This window comes from Cherax quadricarinatus, unplaced genomic scaffold (genome assembly GCF_038502225.1).
Source record: "Cherax quadricarinatus isolate ZL_2023a unplaced genomic scaffold, ASM3850222v1 Contig171, whole genome shotgun sequence".
Lineage (NCBI taxonomy): Eukaryota > Metazoa > Arthropoda > Malacostraca > Decapoda > Parastacidae > Cherax > Cherax quadricarinatus.
The window spans coordinates 161,762-180,000 of record NW_027195197.1 but is presented as its reverse complement, the minus strand read 5'-3'; the positions used below and the strand labels follow the sequence as shown (position 1 = coordinate 180,000).

At 43.0% G+C, this 18,239-nt stretch overlaps 1 protein-coding gene across 3 annotated transcripts in view; it reads right to left on the bottom strand.

The window, feature by feature from the left end:
• Positions 1-18,239, bottom strand: part of LOC138851241 (outer dense fiber protein 2-like) — a 182,455-nt gene that overhangs the window by 104,711 nt on the left and 59,505 nt on the right. For all 3 annotated transcript variants that reach the window (XM_070080143.1, XM_070080142.1, XM_070080144.1), the window contains exons 2-3: positions 9,477-9,548; positions 4,739-4,891 (exon numbers count right to left, since the gene is read on the bottom strand). In XM_070080143.1, the coding sequence (XP_069936244.1) occupies positions 4,739-4,891; positions 9,477-9,548 (225 nt within the window). The remainder of the gene's footprint in view (positions 1-4,738; positions 4,892-9,476; positions 9,549-18,239) is intronic.

The window sequence follows — 18,239 nt, the reverse complement described above, 5'->3', positions numbered from 1 at the left end:
CTACCTTAAACATTAATCTTAGTGGTGACTTTGTCACTGTAGATGTCTACCTTAAACATTAATCTTAGTGGTGACTTTGTCACTGTAGATGTCTACCTTAAACATTAATCTTAGTGGTGACTTTGTCACTGTAGATGTCTACCTTAAACATTAATCTTAGTGGTGACTTTGTCACTGTAGATGTCTACCTTAAACATTAATCTTAGTGGTGACTTTGTCACTGTAGATGTCTACCTTAAACATTAATCTTAGTGGTGACTTTGTCACTGTAGATGTCTACCTTAAACATTAATCTTAGTGGTGACTTTGTCACTGTAGATGTCTACCTTAAACATTAATCTTAGTGGTGACTTTGTCACTGTAGATGTCTACCTTAAACATTAATCTTAGTGGTGACTTTGTCACTGTAGATGTCTACCTTAAACGTTAATCTTAGTGGTGACTTTGTCACTGTAGATGTCTACCTTAAACGTTAATCTTAGTGGTGACTTTGTCACTGTAGATGTCTACCTTAAACATTAATCTTAGTGGTGACTTTGTCACTGTAGATGTCTACCTTAAACATTAATCTTAGTGGTGACTTTGTCACTGTAGATGTCTACCTTAAACATTAATCTTAGTGGTGACTTTGTCACTGTAGATGTCTACCTTAAACATTAATCTTAGTGGTGACTTTGTCACTGTAGATGTCTACCTTAAACATTAATCTTAGTGGTGACTTTGTCACTGTAGATGTCTACCTTAAACATTAATCTTAGTGGTGACTTTGTCACTGTAGATGTCTACCTTAAACATTAATCTTAGTGGTGACTTTGTCACTGTAGATGTCTACCTTAAACATTAATCTTAGTGGTGACTTTGTCACTGTAGATGTCTACCTTAAACATTAATCTTAGTGGTGACTTTGTCACTGTAGATGTCTACCTTAAACATTAATCTTAGTGGTGACTTTGTCACTGTAGATGTCTACCTTAAACATTAATCTTAGTGGTGACTTTGTCACTGTAGATGTGTAACTTTCTCATTATATTGTTAAATGTTCCAAACTTCACAACTCTCCTGACTTGACCTGATATTTTCTTCTCCTCCTCTCTCTACCTCTTCTTCTTTCCTATTTATTTCGTATGTGTTTTATGTTCTTTGCTTTTTTCTCACTTTGATTTTGGTCTCAGTCTTGTGGACCAGTAGCTCTCCTGCAGTGCTCCCTTTTTCTTGTCTTTAGACTGATCCCACTTCTTCTTCTACCGCTCCATTACTAATGTTACCTCTGTTATTGCCTCCACTGACGCCCCTTAGTGTCTACAACCACAACCACTTCTAATACTACTTCCACTTCTAGCATCACCACTGCTTATTGTTCTTCCTCTCGTGGTCCCTCCCCTGTCTCCCTCACCTTCGTGTGTCAGTGTGACTTGTAAATGGTCCAAGTCGGACAAAAACATCATGATCTTCTCTGTCTTAAGGTGCGGGTTATTTGTGTTTGGTTCCAGTCACAGAATCTTGATAAAGCTCAAGACAGAGCCATGACTTGATCAAGCTCTATACAGAGCCATGACTTGATAAAGCTCTATACAGAGCCATGACTTGATAAAGCTCTATACAGAGCCATGACTTGATAAAGCTCTATACAGAGCCATGACTTGATCAAGCTCTATACAGAGCCATGACTTGATAAAGCTCTATACAGAGCCATGACTTGATAAAGCTCTATACAGAGCCATGACTTGATAAAGCTCTATACAGAGCCATGACTTGATAAAGCTCTATACAGAGCCATGACTTGATAAAGCTCTATACAGAGCCATGACTTGATAAAGCTCTATACAGAGCCATGACTTGATAAAGCTCTATATAGAGCCATGACTTGATAAAGCTCTATACAGAGCCATGACTTGATAAAGCTCTATACAGAGCCATGACTTGATAAAGCTCTATACAGAGTAATGACTTGATAAAGCTCTATACACAGCCATGACTTGATAAAGCTCTATACAGAGCCATGACTTGATAAAGCTCTATACAGAGCCATGACTTGATAAAGCTCTATACAGAGCCATGACTTGATAAAGCTCTATACAGAGCCATGACTTGATAAAGCTCTATACAGAGCCATAACATGAAGTCTACACTTAGTCATGACTTTATAAAGCTCTATACAGTCATAATTTGATAAAGCTCTACACAGAGTCGTAACTTAATAAAACTCTTCACATTAAACCATTTAAAATTAAACCATCTATTAAACCAATAAATTACGAAACCTTTAAATACTAAAGAATAAAATCATTAAACCACTAAACAATAAAACACAGTAAAAAACTTAACTATTAAACCATAAAAAATTAAACCACTAAACCAAAAAACCTCTCTTCTGTTAAACCATGTAACCAACAAACCGTTAAACCATTAAGGATTAAGCTAATTATTCCATAGGCCTACAGGCGAATGCTATTCCATTGGCCTATAGGTGAATGTATGCTATTCCATAGGCCTATAGGTGAATGTTATTCCATAGGTGTACAGGTGAATGTATGTTATTCCATAGGCCTATAGGTGAATGTTATTCCAATAGGCCTACAGGTGAATTTATGTTATTCCATAGGCCTATAGGTGAATGTTATTCCATAGGCCTACAGGTGAGTGTACGTTGTTCCATAGGCCTACAGGTGAATGTAAGATAAGATAAGATAAGATTTCGTTCGGATTTTTAACCCCGGAGGGTTAGCCACCCAGGATAAGCCAAGAAAGTCAGTGCGTCATCGAGGACTGTCTAACTTATTTCCATTGTGGTCCTTAATCTTGTCCCCCAGGATGCGACCCACACCAGTCCACTAACACCCAGGTACCTATTTGCTGCTAGGTGAACAGGACAACAGGTGTAAGGAAACGTGTCAGAATTTCCACCCGCCGGGAATCGAACCCGGGCCCTCCGTGTGTGAAGCGGGAGCTTTAGCCACCAGGCCACCGGGCCTATACGTGAATGTATGTTATTCCATAGGCCTATACGTGAATGTATGTTATTCCATAGGCCTATACGTGAATGTATGTTGTTCCATAGGCCTACAGGTGAATGTATGCTATTTCATAGGCCTACAGGTGAGTGTACGTTGTTCCATAGGCCTATGACTGCAACAATTCACAACCCACAAATCCCCACCAATGCGAGACAAATTAGAATTTTAGGCCATAGACCAAATATCTGGGCACAATTCATGGCATTAAAAACGGTCCAGGACCCACAAAGACCACCCTGAAAAATCTGATCCACACTCAAGTGAGAGATTTCTGATTGCATCGTCACTACGGCGAGGTGAAACCTGACACCAGTGATCTGATTTCCCCTTCTAAGGACAACTGTCACTCTGAGTGAAGGACTATCACCTATTATCTATCTGCTGTCTATCTTTAAGGAGAGTAAGTATGTTTCGATCTATCTAGGTTAAGTAGGTACTCAAAGAGCCAGGGATAACTATTATAGTATCAAATTTTGTGTTCTTCTCTAGGTTTCTATGTTCTAACTCGAGAATGATTTGTCAGATTGATTTCAACTTTTAAAGACACATGGTATTGGCCTCATGGAAGGTTCGTGTGAGTTTTGGGTTGTGTCGTAATAGATTTGTCTATTTTCTAGCATATATAAAATAATGAATGAAATTGGCTTTCTTGCTTTATCTCAAGAATGGTTCACCAGATCGATTTCAACTTTCAAAGATATATGCTACTGACCTCATGGAATATTCGTGAGAGTTTTGGGCTGTGTTGTGATAGATTTGTCTATTCTATAGCATAGGTAAAAAAAAATTTGTCTTCGTTATAACTCAAGAATGGTTCACCAGATCGATTTTAACTTTTAAAGACAAGTGCTGTTGACCTCAAGGAAGATTCGTGAGAATTTTGAGCTGTGTTGAGATAGATTTGTCTATTCTATAGCATAAGAATTTTTTTTCATTAAATTTGTCTATTTTTGTTATAACTCGATAATCGTTCATCAGATAGATTTCAACTTTAACTATGTTCAACTCTATTATGTTCAACTCTATGTTGTTGATGATGATGCCTCAACTTCAGATGATTTAACTTTCTAGTGAGAATATATTAGTATCCCCTGACTTGCCAGTTTATTTTAGTTCCCCTTGAGACAAAAAAATCTAATCAGTTTTCTTTTTTCACGAAATACGAACCATTAAAACTACAAAAAATAGATAGAAAAAAGGGCAAAAAATAATAAAATTTGCATAATTTAGAAATAAAAGTGGCATTAGTCATGATTATATATATACAGGGTGTTTTAAAATGATGAACCCGATTTCAAAGCAATATATAATAAAATTCGGTCCATCATTATGAAACACCCTGTACAGTGGACCCCCGGTTAACGATATTTTTTCACTCCGTAAGTATGTTCAGGTGACAGTACTGACTGAATTTATTCCCATAAGGAATATTGTGAATTAGATTAGTCCATTTCAGACCCCCAAACATACACGTACAAACGCACTTACATAAATACACTTACATAATTGGTCGCATTCGGAGGTAATCGTTATGCGGAGGTCCACTGTATATATATGTGAGGCCTTTCACCTGGTGATACTTCATCAGTGACATTCCACCTGGACACAGTACTTACCGTAACTTGAAAAAATGGGCATCACAGCACCTCCGGAGGGTAGGTAAGTGGGTAGGTGAAGGAGGGGTAGGTGAAGGGGGTGTAGGTGAAGGGGAGGTAGGTGCTTACCTTGATAGTTTCCCTGAGGATTGCCACCTCGCGGTTTAGGTGGTCGTTCTCAGTGGACAGGTTCTCCAGTTGGGTCTGGACCTCGACGCTCAGACCTCTAGTTTTCTGGTGTCTCAACTCCTCCTCCAGCTGGCGCACCAGCATCGCTTGCTTCTGTAATAGGGAGAGAGCGGGGCTGTTAGTGCTTGTGGTGTGCATGATGGAGTGGGGTGAAGAGGCAGCACACCCCCTACCCCAGACGACCTCCTGATAAAAGTAGTCTGGGGTTGGGGGTGTGCAGTGTGACTAACCTATCACCCGTACACTATACCACCATACACAAAAATACATCCATATACCCAGGGGCTTATAAATACACCCAGGGGTTTATAAATACACCCAGGGGTTTATAAATACACCCAGGGGTTTATAAATACACCCAGGGGCTTATAAATACACCCAGGGGCTTATAAATACACCCAGGGGCTTATAAATACACCCAGGGGTTTATAAATACACCCAGGGGCTTATAAATACACCCAGGGGTTTATAAATACACCCAGGGGCTTATAAATACACCCAGGGGCTTATAAATACACCCAGGGGCTTATAAATACACCCAGGGGCTTATAAATACACCCAGGGGTCTAAAAATACACCCAGGGGTTTATAAATACACCCAGGGGCTTATAAATACACCCAGGGGCTTATAAATACACCCAGGGGCCTATAAATACACCCAAGGACCTAAAAATACACCCAGGGGCCTATAAATACACCCAGGACATAAAAATACACCCAGGGGCCTATAAATACACCCAGGGGCCTATAAATACACTCAGGGACCTAAAAATACACCCAGGGGCCTATAAATACACCCAGGGGCCTATATATACACCCAGGGGCCTATAAATACACCCAGGGGCATAAAAATACACCCAGGGGCCTATAAATACACCCAAGGACCTAAAAATACACCCAGGGGCCTATAAATACACCCAGGGACATAAAAATACACCCAGGGGCCTATAAATACACCCAGGGGCCTATAAATACACTCAGGGACCTAAAAATACACCCAGGGGCCTATAAATACACCCAGGGGGCTATAAATACACCCAGGGGCATAAAAATACACCCAGGGGCCTATAAATACACCCAAGGACCTAAAAATACACCCAGGGGCCTATAAATACACCCAGGGGCCTATAAATACACTCAGGGACCTAAAAATACACCCAGGGGCCTATAAATACACCCAGGGGCCTATAAATACACCCAGGGGCATAAAAATACACCCAGGGGCCTATAAATACACCCAAGGACCTATAAATACACCCAGGGACATAAAAATACACCCAGAGGCCTATAAATACACCCAGGGGCCTATAAATACACTCAGGGACCTAAAAATACACCCAGGGACCTAAAAATACACCCAGGGACCTAAAAATACACCCAGGGACCTAAAAATACACCCATACTCCCATAAAATACACTCATACACCCACACATCCATGGACACAGAAATACACCTAGTGATACACCAAAAATACACTGATACACTCCCAGTAATACACTCAAACCTGTAATTGACTTGTAGTCTACCAGTAGTCTACCAGTAGTCTACCAGTAGTCTACCAGTAGTCAACCAGTAGTCTACCAGTAGTCTACCAGTAGTCTACCAGTAGTCTACCAGTAGTCAACCAGTAGTCTACCAGTAGTCTACCAGTAGTCTACCAGTAGTCTACCAGTAGTCTACCAGTAGTCAACCAGTAGTCTACAAGTAGTCTACCAGTAGTCTACCAGTAGTCTACCAGTAGTCTACCAGTAGTCTACCAGTAGTCTACCAGTAGTCAACCAGTAGTCTACCAGTAGTCTACCAGTAGTCTACCAGTAGTCTACCAGTAGTCTACCAGTAGTCAACCAGTAATCTACCAGTAGTCTACCAGTAGTCTACCAGTAGTCTACCAGTAGTCAACCAGTAGTCTACAAGTAGTCTACCAGTAGTCTACCAGTAGTCTACCAGTAGTCTACCAGTAATCTACCGGTAGTCTACCAGTAGTCTACCAGTAGTCAACCAGTAATCTACCAGTAGTCTACCAGTAGTCTACCAGTAGTCTACCAGTAGTCTACCAGTAGTCTACCAGTAGTCAAACAGTAGTCTACAAGTAGTCTACCAGTAGTCTACCAGTAGTCAACCAGTAGTCAACCAGTAGTCTACCAGTAGTCTACCAGTAGTCTACCAGTAGTCTACCAGTAGTCTACCAGTAGTCTACCAGTAGTCAACCAGTAGTCTATAGTCTACCAGTAGTCAACCAGTAATCTACCAGTAGTCTACCAGTAGTCTACCAGTAGTCTACCAGTAGTCTACCAGTAGTCTACCAGTAGTCAAACAGTAGTCTACAAGTAGTCTACCAGTAGTCTACCAGTAGTCAACCAGTAGTCAACCAGTAGTCTACCAGTAGTCTACCAGTAGTCTACCAGTAGTCTACCAGTAGTCTACCAGTAGTCTACCAGTAGTCAACCAGTAGTCTACCAGTAGTCTACCAGTAGTCTACCAGTAGTCAACCAGTAGTCTACCAGTAGTCTACCAGTAGTCAACCAGTAGTCTACCAGTAGTCTACCAGTAGTCTACCAGTAGTCTACCAGTAGTCTACGAGTAGACTACCAGTAGTCTACCAGTAGTCTACCAGTAGTCAACCAGTAGTCTACCAGTAGTCTACCAGTAGTCTAGTAGTTAGGCAGACTATCGTAGTAGATAGTAAACTACTTTGGATACTAGTTAACTACCCAATTAGGCAACTAATTTAACAACTAGGTTAGCTACTAGTCTGGATAGTTTGTGACTAGTTGATATATCAACTAGGCCATAAAATCTGGCTGTGATAGGCCTATGATAATTGTAATTTGTGAGTTAGGCTCTTAAGAGTGCCGGTAAGAGTCATTAAGAGTGCTAGTAAGAGTGCCAATAAGAGTGCCAGAGAGCCTGCAAGAGTGCAAGAAAGAGTGCCAGAGAGCCTGTAAGAGTGCCAGTAAGAGAGCCTGTAAGAGTGTTAGTCAGAGTGCCAGTAAGAGTGCTATAAGAGTGCCATTTGGGCTGTTAGTAAGAGTGTTAGTCAGAGTGCCAGTAAGAGTGCTATAAGAGTGCCATTTGGGCTGTTAGTAAGAGTGCCATAAGAGAGAGTGTCATTAAGAGTGCAAGATAATCAGAGAGTGCCAGTAAGAAAAAATTAAAAGAGCTCCATTCAAAGTGCCAGTTATAGTGCCGGTAAGAGTGCCAGAGAGTGCAAGTAAGAGAGTACCAATAAGAGTTCCAAAGTGCCAGTAAGAGTGCCAGAGTGTAAATAAGCGTGCCAGTAAATCCACCTTCAAGAGTGCCAGCTAGTAGGAGTACTAGCTAGTAAGAGCACCAGTAAGAGTGCCAGCCTGTAAGAGTGACAGCCAGTAAGAGTGCCAGCCTGTAAGAATGCCAGCATGTAAGAGTGCCAGCCAGTAAGAGTGCCAGCCAGTAAGAGTGCCAGCCTGTAAGAGTGCCAGCCAGTAAGAGTGCCAGCCTGTAAGAGTGCCAGCCAGTAAGAGTGCCAGCCTGTAAGAGTGCCAGCCAGTAAGAGTACCGATAAGAGTGCCAGCCTGTAAGAGTGCCAGCTAGTAAGAATATCAGTAAGAGTGCCAGCCAGTAAGAGTACCGGTAAGAGTGCAGCCTGTAAGAATGCCAGCCAGTAAGAGTGGCAAAGTGCCAGTAAGAGTGGCAACCAGTAAGACTGCCAGAGTGCCAGTAAGAGTGGCAGTCAGTAAGACTGCCAGAGTGCCAGCCAGTAAAATTTTTAGCCAATAAAGAGTGCCAGAGTGCCAGTAAGAATGACAATGAGAATGCCAGTAAGCATGGCATTAAGAATAGCAGTAAGAGTGGAATTAAGTGTCAAGAGTGGTAGCGAGTAAGAGTGCCAGTAAGAGTGCCAGTTAGAGAGCCAGTAAGAGTGGCAATAAGAATACCAGTAAGAGTGGCAGTAAGAGTGTAAGAGTGCCAGTGAGAGTACCAGTAAGATTGGCAGCAAGTAATTGTGCTAGTAAGAGTGCCAGTACGAGTGCCAGTAAGAGTGCCACTAAGAGTGTCAATAAGAGTGGCAGCCAGTAAGAGTGCCAGAATGCCAGTACAAGTGCCAGAGTGTCAGTAAGAGTGCCAGTACGAGAGCTAGTAAAAGTGTCAGTAAGAGTGCCAGAGTGCCAGTAAGAGTGCCAGAGTGCCAGTAAGAGTGTCAATAAGAGTGGTAGCCAGCAAGAGTGCCAGAGTACCAGTAAAAGTGCCAGAGTACCACTAAGAGTGTCAATAAGAGCGGCAACAAGAGTACCAGCTGTCAGTGCCACTAAGAGTGCCAGTGCCACTAATAGTGACAGAGTGCCACTAAGAGCGTCAATAAGAGTGGCAACCAGAGTGTCAGACTGCCAGTAAGAGTATCAATAAGAGTGGCATCCAATAAGAGTGCCAGAGTGCTAGTAAGAGTGCCAGTGCCAGTAAGAGTACCAGAGTGCCAGTAAGAGTGCCAGTGCCAGTAAGAGTGCCAGTGCCAGCAAGAGTGCCAGTAAGAGTGCCAGAGTGCCAGTAAGAGTGCCAGAGTGCCAGTAAGAGTGCCAGTGCCAGTAAGAGTACCAGAGTGCCAGTAAGAGTGCCAGTGCCAGTAAGAGTGCCAGTGCCAGCAAGAGTGCCAGAGTGCTAGAGTGCCAGTAAGAGTGGCAGTGCCAGTAAGAGTGCCAGTACCTCCAGGCTGGGTCCCAGGTTCTTGTGATGCCTCAACTCCTCCTCCAGCTGCCACACCAGCATCGCTTGTTTCTGTAGAAGATGAAAATAAGAGTGTTAGTGGCCCTCTGATGGCCCCATAATGGCCCTCAGGTGGCCCTATAGCGGCATTTCTCAGTGTTAGTGGCGATCTGGTGGCCCTGTAGTGGCATTCCTCAGTGTTAGTGGTCCTGTAGTAGCCCTCTATTTGCATTTCTCAGTGCAAGTGGTCTCTAGTGGCCCTCTTGTGACATTCCTCAGGTAGTGGTCCTCCTCAGTGTTAGTGGTCCTCCTCAGTGTTAGTGACACTCCTCAGTGTTAGTGGTCCTCCTCAGTGTTAGTGGTCCTCCTCAGTGTTAGTGATACTCCTCAGTGTTAGTGGTCCTCCTCAGTGTTAGTGACACTCCTCAGTGTTAGTGGTCCTCCTCAGTGTTAGTGGTCCTCCTCAGTGTTAGTGACACTCCTCAGTGTTAGTGATCCTCCTCAGTGTTAGTGACACTCCTCAGTGTTAGTGGTCCTCCTCAGTGTTAGTGGTCCTCCTCAGTGTTAGTGGTCCTCCTCAGTGTTAGTGGTCCTCCTCAGTGTTAGTGATCCTCCTCAGTGTTAGTGGTCCTCCTCAGTGTTAGTGGTCCTCCTCAGTGTTAGTGGTCCTCCTCAGTGTTAGTGGTCCTCCTCAGTGTTAGTGGTCCTCCTCAGTGTTAGTGGTCCTCCTCAGTGTTAGTGGTCCTCCTCAGTGTTAGTGGTCCTCCTCAGTGTTAGTGGTCCTCCTCAGTGTTAGTGGCCCTCCTCAGTGTTAGTGGTCCTCCTCAGTGTTAGTGACACTCATCGGTGTTAGTGACACTCCTCAGTGTTAGTGGTCCTCCTCAGTGTTAATGGTCCTCCTCAGTGTTAGTGGTCCTCCTCAGTGTTAGTGGCCCTCCTCAGTGTTAGTGGTCCTCCTCAGTGTTAGTGGTCCTCCTCAGTGTTAGTGGTCCTCCTCAGTGTTAATGGTCCTCCTCAGTGTTAGTGGCCCTTCTCAATGTTACTGGCAATCCTCAGTGTTAATGGCACTCCTCAGTGTTAATGGCCCTCCTCAGTGTTAATGGCACTCCTCAGTGTTAATGGCACTCCTCAGTGTTAATGGCACTCCTCAGTGTTAATGGCACTCCTCAGTGTTAATGGCCCTCCTCAGTGTTAATGGCACTCCTCAGTGTTAATGGCACTCCTCAGTGTTAATGGCCCTCCTCAGTGTTAATGGCACTCCTCAGTGTTAATGGCACTCCTCAGTGTTAATGACACTCCTCAGTGTTAATGGCACTCCTCAGTGTTAATGGCACTCCTCAGTGTTAATGGCCCTCCTCAGTGTTAATGGCACTCCTCAGTGTTAATGGCACTCCTCAGTGTTAATGGCACTCCTCAGTGTTAATGGCACTCCTCAGTGTTAGTGGCCCTCCTAAGTGTTAATGGCACTCCTCAGTGTTAGTGGCACTCAGTGTTAATGGCCCTCCTCAGTGTTAATGGCACTCCTCAGTGTTAGTGGCACTCCTCAGTGCTAATGGCCCTTCTCAGTGTTAATGGCCCTCCTCAGTGTTAATAGCACTCCTCAGTGTTAGTGGCCCTCCTAAGTGTTAATGGCACTCCTCAGTGTTAGTGGCACTCAGTGTTAATGGCACTCCTCAGTCTTAGTGACACTCCTCAGTGTTAATGGCACTCCTAAGTGTTGGTCACACTCCTCAGTGTTAATGGCCCTCCTCAGTGTTAATGGCACTCCTCAGTGTTAATGACACTCCTCAGCGTTAATGGCACTCTTAAGTATTATGGAATTGTTAACGGCACTCGTCAGTGTTAATGCACTCCTCAGTGTTAGTGGCACTCCTCAGTGTTAGTGGCACTCCTCAGTGTTAATGGCACTCTTCAGTGTTATTGAAGTGTTAATGGCACTCCTCAGTGTTAATGGCACTCCTCAGTGTTAATAGCACTCCTCAGTGTTAGTGGCCCTCCTAAGTGTTAATGGCACTCCTCAGTGTTAGTGGCACTCAGTGTTAATGGCACTCCTCAGTCTTAGTGACACTCCTCAGTGTTAATGGCACTCCTAAGTGTTGGTCACACTCCTCAGTGTTAATGGCCCTCCTCAGTGTTAATGGCACTCCTCAGTGTTAATGACACTCCTCAGCGTTAATGGCACTCTTAAGTATTATGGAATTGTTAACGGCACTCGTCAGTGTTAATGCACTCCTCAGTGTTAGTGGCACTCCTCAGTGTTAGTGGCACTCCTCAGTGTTAATGGCACTCTTCAGTGTTATTGAAGTGTTAATGGCACTCCTCAGTGTTAATGGCACTCCTCAGTGTTAATGGTACTCTCAGTGTTAATGGCACTTCTCAGTGTTAATGGAACTCCTCAGTGTTAATGGCACTCCTCAGTGTTAATGGCACTCCTCAGTGTTAATGGAACTCCTCAGTGTTAATGGCACTCCTCAGTGTTAATGACACTCCTCAGTGTTAATGGTACTCCTCAATGTTAATGGCACTCCTCAGTGTTATTAAAGTGTTAATGGCACTCCTCAGTGTTAATGGCACTCTTCAGTGTTATTGAAGTATTAATGGCACTCCTCAGTGTTAATGGCACTCATCAGTGTTAGTGGCACTTCTCAGAGTTAATGGCACTCCTCAGTGTTATGGAAGTGTTAATGACACTCCTCAGTGTTAGTGGCACTCCTCAGTGTTAATGGCACTCCTCAGTGTTAATGGCACTCCTCAATGTTAATGGCACTCCTCAGTGTTATGGAAGTGTTAATGGCACTCTGCAGTGTTATGGCAGTGTTAATGGCACTTCTCAGTTTTATGGAAGTGTTAATGGCACTCCTCAGTGTTATTAAAGTGTTAATGGCACTCTACAGTGTTATTGGCACTCCTCAGTGTTATGAAAGTGTTAATGGCACTCCTCAATGTTAATGGCACTCCTCAGTGTTAATAGCACTCCTCTGTGTTAATGGCACTCCTCAATGTTAATGGCACTCCTCAGTGTTAATAGCACTCCTCTGTGTTAATGGCACTCCTCAGTGTTAATGGCACTCCTCTGTGTTAATGGCACTCCTCAGTGTTAATAGCACTCCTCTGTGTTAATGGCACTCCTCAGTGTTAATAGCACTCTTCTGTGTTAATGGCACTCCTCAGTGTTAATAGCACTCCTCTGTGTTAATGGCACTCCTCAATGTTAATGGCACTCCTCAGTGTTAATAGCACTCCTCTGTGTTAATGGCACTCCTCAGTGTTAATAGCACTCCTCTGTGTTAATGGCACTCCTCAGTGTCAATAGCACTCCTCTGTGTTAATGGCACTCCTCAATGTTAATGGCACTCCTCAGTGTTAATAGCACTCCTCTGTGTTAATGGCACTCCTCAGTGTTAATAGCACTCCTCTGTGTTAATAGCACTCCTCAGTGTTAATAGCACTCCTCTGTGTTAATGGCACTCCTCAATGTTAATGGCACTCCTCAGTGTTAATAGCACTCATCTGTGTTAATGGCACTCCTCAGTGTTAATAGCACTCTTCTGTGTTAATGGCACTCCTCAGTGTTAGTAGCACTCCTCTGTGTTAATGGCACTCCTCAGTGTTAATAGCACTCCTCTGTGTTAATGGCACTCCTCAGTGTTAATAGCACTCCTCTGTGTTAATGGCACTCCTCAGTGTTAATAGCACTCCTCAATGTTAATGGCACTCCTCAGTGTTAATAGCACTCCTCTGTGTTAATGGCACTCCTCAATGTTAATGGCACTCCTCAGTGTTAATAGCACTCCTCTGTGTTAATGGCACTCCTCAGTGTTAATAGCACTCCTCTGTGTTAATGGCACTCCTCTGTGTTAATGGCACTCCTCTGTGTTAATAGCACTCCTCTGTGTTAATAGCACTCCTCTGTGTTAATAGCACTCCTCTGTGTTAATGGCACTCCTCTGTGTTAATGGCACTCCTCTGTGTTAATGGCACTCCTCTGTGTTAATGGCACTCCTCTGTGTTAATAGCACTCCTCTGTGTTAATGGCACTCCTCTGTGTTAATGGCACTCCTCTGTGTTAATGGCACTCCTCTGTGTTAATAGCACTCCTCTGTGTTAATAGCACTCCTCTGTGTTAATGGCACTCCTCAATGTTAATGGCACTCCTCAGTGTTAATAGCACTCCTCTGTGTTAATGGCACTCCTCTGTGTTAATGGCACTCCTCAGTGTTAATAGCACTCCTCTGTGTTAATGGCACTCCTCAGTGTTATGAAAGTGTTAATGGCACTCCTCAATGTTAATGGCACTCCTCAGTGTTAATAGCACTCCTCTGTGTTAATGGCACTCCTCAGTGTTATGAAAGTGTTAATGGCACTCCTCTGTGTTAATGGCACTCCTCTGTGTTAATAGCACTCCTCTGTGTTAATAGCACTCCTCTGTGTTAATGGCACTCCTCTGTGTTAATGGCACTCCTCTGTGTTAATGGCACTCCTCTGTGTTAATGGCACTCCTCTGTGTTAATGGCACTCCTCTGTGTTAATGGCACTCCTCTGTGTTAATGGCACTCCTCTGTGTTAATGGCACTCCTCTGTGTTAATGGCACTCCTCAGTGTTATGAAAGTGTTAATGGCACTCCTCAATGTTAATGGCACTCCTCTGTGTTAATGGCACTCCTCAATGTTAATAGCACTCCTCTGTGTTAATGGCACTCCTCAGTGTTAATGGCACTCCTCAGTGTTAATGGCACTCCTCTGTGTTAATGGCACTCCTCTGTGTTAATAGCACTCCTCAGTGTTAATAGCACTCCTCTGTGTTAATGGCACTCCTCAGTGTTAATAGCACTCCTCTGTGTTAATGCCACTCCTCTGTGTTAATGGCACTCCTCTGTGTTAATAGCACTCCTCAGTGTTAATGGCACTCCTCTGTGTTAATAGCACTCCTCAGTGTTAATAGCACTCCTCTGTGTTAATGGCACTCCTCAGTGTTAATAGCACTCCTCAGTGTTAATAGCACTCCTCTGTGTTAATGGCACTCCTCAGTGTTAATAGCACTCCTCTGTGTTAATGCCACTCCTCTGTGTTAATGCCACTCCTCTGTGTTAATGGCACTCCTCTGTGTTAATAGCACTCCTCAGTGTTAATAGCACTCCTCAGTGTTAATGGCACTCCTCTGTGTTAATAGCACTCCTCAGTGTTAATAGCACTCCTCTGTGTTAATAGCACTCCTCAGTGTTAATAGCACTCCTCTGTGTTAATAGCACTCCTCAGTGTTAATAGCACTCCTCTGTGTTAATGGCACTCCTCAGTGTTAATAGCACTCCTCAGTGTTAATAGCACTCCTCTGTGTTAATGGCACTCCTCAGTGTTAATAGCACTCCTCTGTGTTAATGCCACTCCTCTGTGTTAATGGCACTCCTCTGTGTTAATGGCACTCCTCTGTGTTAATAGCACTCCTCAGTGTTAATGGCACTCCTCTGTGTTAATAGCACTCCTCAGTGTTAATAGCACTCCTCTGTGTTAATGGCACTCCTCAGTGTTAATGGCACTCCTCTGTGTTAATGGCACTCCTCTGTGTTAATGGCACTCCTCAGTGTTAATGGCACTCCTCAGTGTTAATAGCACTCCTCTGTGTTAATGGCACTCCTCTGTGTTAATGGCACTCCTCTGTGTTAATGGCACTCCTCAGTGTTAATAGCACTCCTCTGTGTTAATGGCACTCCTCTGTGTTAATGGCACTCCTCTGTGTTAATGGCACTCCTCAGTGTTAATGGCACTCCTCTGTACAGTACAGTAGTGTTTTAGAGAGATTAGTTGGTTATAATGACAGTGTTATTCAACAGTGGTTATTTTACTGTCTGGGTTATTTTAGCGGAACCTCAGATTAGAAATAGAATTTGAACTGTTGGTGAGAATTTTGACAACACCTAATATTTAAGATTGAATTTGAGGGAAGAGAATGCACTAGTAGGTTGGTTAATGGGGTTTAAAATCTATCTACTACACCATGGTCATTAAGACTGGTTGGTTGGTTAATGGGGTTTAAAGTCTATCTACTACACCAGGGTCAGTAAGACTGGTTGGTTGGTTAATGGGGTTTAAAGTCTATCTACTACACCATGGTCATTAAGACTGGTTGGTTGGTTAATGGGGTTTAAAGTCTATCTACTACACCATGGTCATTAAGGCTGGTTGGTTGGTTAATGGGGTTTAAAGTCTATCTACTACACCAGGGTCAGTAAGACTGGTTGGTTGGTTAATGGGGTTTAAAGTCTATCTACTACACCATGGTCATTAAGACTGGTTGGTTGGTTAATGGGGTTTAAAGTCTATCTACTACACCAGGGTCAGTAAGACTGGTTGGGTGGTTAATGGGGTTTAAAGTCTATCTATTACACCATGGTCATTAAGACTGGTTGGTTGGTTAATGGGGTTTAAAGTCTATCTACTACACCATGGTCATTAAGGCTGGTTGGTTGGTTAATGGGGTTTAAAGTCTATCTACTACACCATGGTCATTAAGACTGGTTGGTTGGTTAATTGGGTTTAAAGTCTATCTACTACACCATGGTCATTAAGGCTGGTTGGTTGGTTAATGGGGTTTAAAGTCTATCTACTACACCAGGGTCATTAAGACTGGTTGGTTGGTTAATGGGGTTTAAAGTCTATCTACTACACCAGGGTCATTAAGACTGGTTGGTTGGTTAATTGGGTTTAAAGTCTATCTACTACACCAGGGTCATTAAGACTGGTTGGTTGGTTAATGGGGTTTAAAGTCTATCTACTACACTAGGGTCATTAAGGCTGGTTGGTTGGTTAATGGGGTTTAAAGTCTATCTACTACACCAGGGTCATTAAGGCTGCTGGTCACCTGGTCACCACCAGTCAAGAATACTTTAATACCTAAAATACTGATTAATGTAAACTACCAGTGTATATACACTGAGATATACACCTCTCAGTGTATATACACTGAGATATACACCTCTCAGTGTATATACACTGAGATATACACCTCTCAGTGTATATACACTGAGATATACACCTCTCAGTGTATATACACTGAGATATACACCTCTCAGTGTATATACACTGAGATATACACCTCTCAGTGTATATACACTGAGATATACACCTCTCAGTGTATATACACTGAGATATACACCTCTCAGTGTATATACACTGAGATATACACCTCTCAGTGTATATACACTGAGATATACACCTCTCAGTGTATATACATTGAGATATACACCTCTCAGTGTATACACATTGAGATATACACCTCTCAGTGTATACACTCTGAGATATACACCTCTCAGTGTATATACACTGAGATATACACCTTTCAGTGTATATACATTGAGATATACACCTCTCAGTGTATATACACTGAGATATACACCTCTCAGTGTATATACATTGAGATATACACCTCTCAGTGTATACACTCTGACAAATGCATCTTTCTGTGTATACACACACTGATATACATCCTTCAGTGCTTATTTAATGAGTTATACACCTCTCAGTGTATACACACCTAGGTATACACCTCTCAGTGTATACACAACATTGCTGGTACACATCTGGTAACAGTAGATACAGCAGCATCAGCAGTGTGCTGTCCAGAGAGATGAAGAATATTTCATCTCCACATCCAAGCAGCATCCGTCCACCAGTACATCTTGTTGTTGGGTCTCCTAGCTACATCTTCCAGACGCGAGTATATACAGGATTTATACCCAAATATACTTGTTTTTCCCCCCGGAAATCTGGGTAGTGATATCCGGGGTCTTCACAGCCTCCCATGTTGTCCTTAACTACGTGGTCAGCATCCTGTGTTGATACTTTATCTCACTACAATTAATTACAGCCTCACAGGGGTGTGGAGGTTGTCTAGCCTACCCACACATATAGGTTTAAGCTGTGTGGAGGTTGTCTAGCCTACCCACACATATAGGCTTAAGCTGTGTGGAGGTTGTCTAGCCTACCCACACATATAGGTTTAAGCTGTGTGGAGGTTGTCTAGCCTACCCACACATATAGGTTTAAGCTGTGTGGAGGTTGTCTAGCCTACCCACACATATAGGTTTAAGCTGTGTGGAGGTTGTCTAGCCTACCCACACATATAGGTTTAAGCTGTGTGGAGGTTGTTTAGCCTACCCACACATATAGGTTTAAGCTGTGTGGAGGTTGTCTAGCCTACCCACACATATAGGTTTAAGCTGTGTGGAGGTTGTCTAGCCTACCCACACATATAGGTTTAAGCTGTGTGGAGGTTGTCTAGCCTACCCACACATATAGGTTTAAGCTGTGTGGAGGTTGTTTAGCCTACCCACACATATAGGTTTAAGCTGTGTGGAGGTTGTCTAGCCTACCCACACATATAGGTTTAAGCTGTGTGGAGGTTGTTTAGCCTACCCACACATATAGGTTTAAGCTGTGTGGAGGTTGTCTAGCCTACCCACACATATAGGTTTAAGCTGTGTGGAGGTTGTTTAGCCTACCCACACATATAGGTTTAAGCTGTGTGGAGGTTGTCTAGCCTACCCACACATATAGGCTTAAGCTGTCAACTCTAATAATAAAAATAATAATCTTTATTTCTAAAGAACTTCAGAATGTGGACTGTTACCATTCATTTCTTATGCAACAAGATTTTTGGATCCGAGTTATTTAAAGTTTTAAGAGTCTAGGGGAAATAATTTCAACTGGGAAACTCCATAGAATAATATTCAAATTTATTAAAGTATTTAAATACAATACTTTATCTTC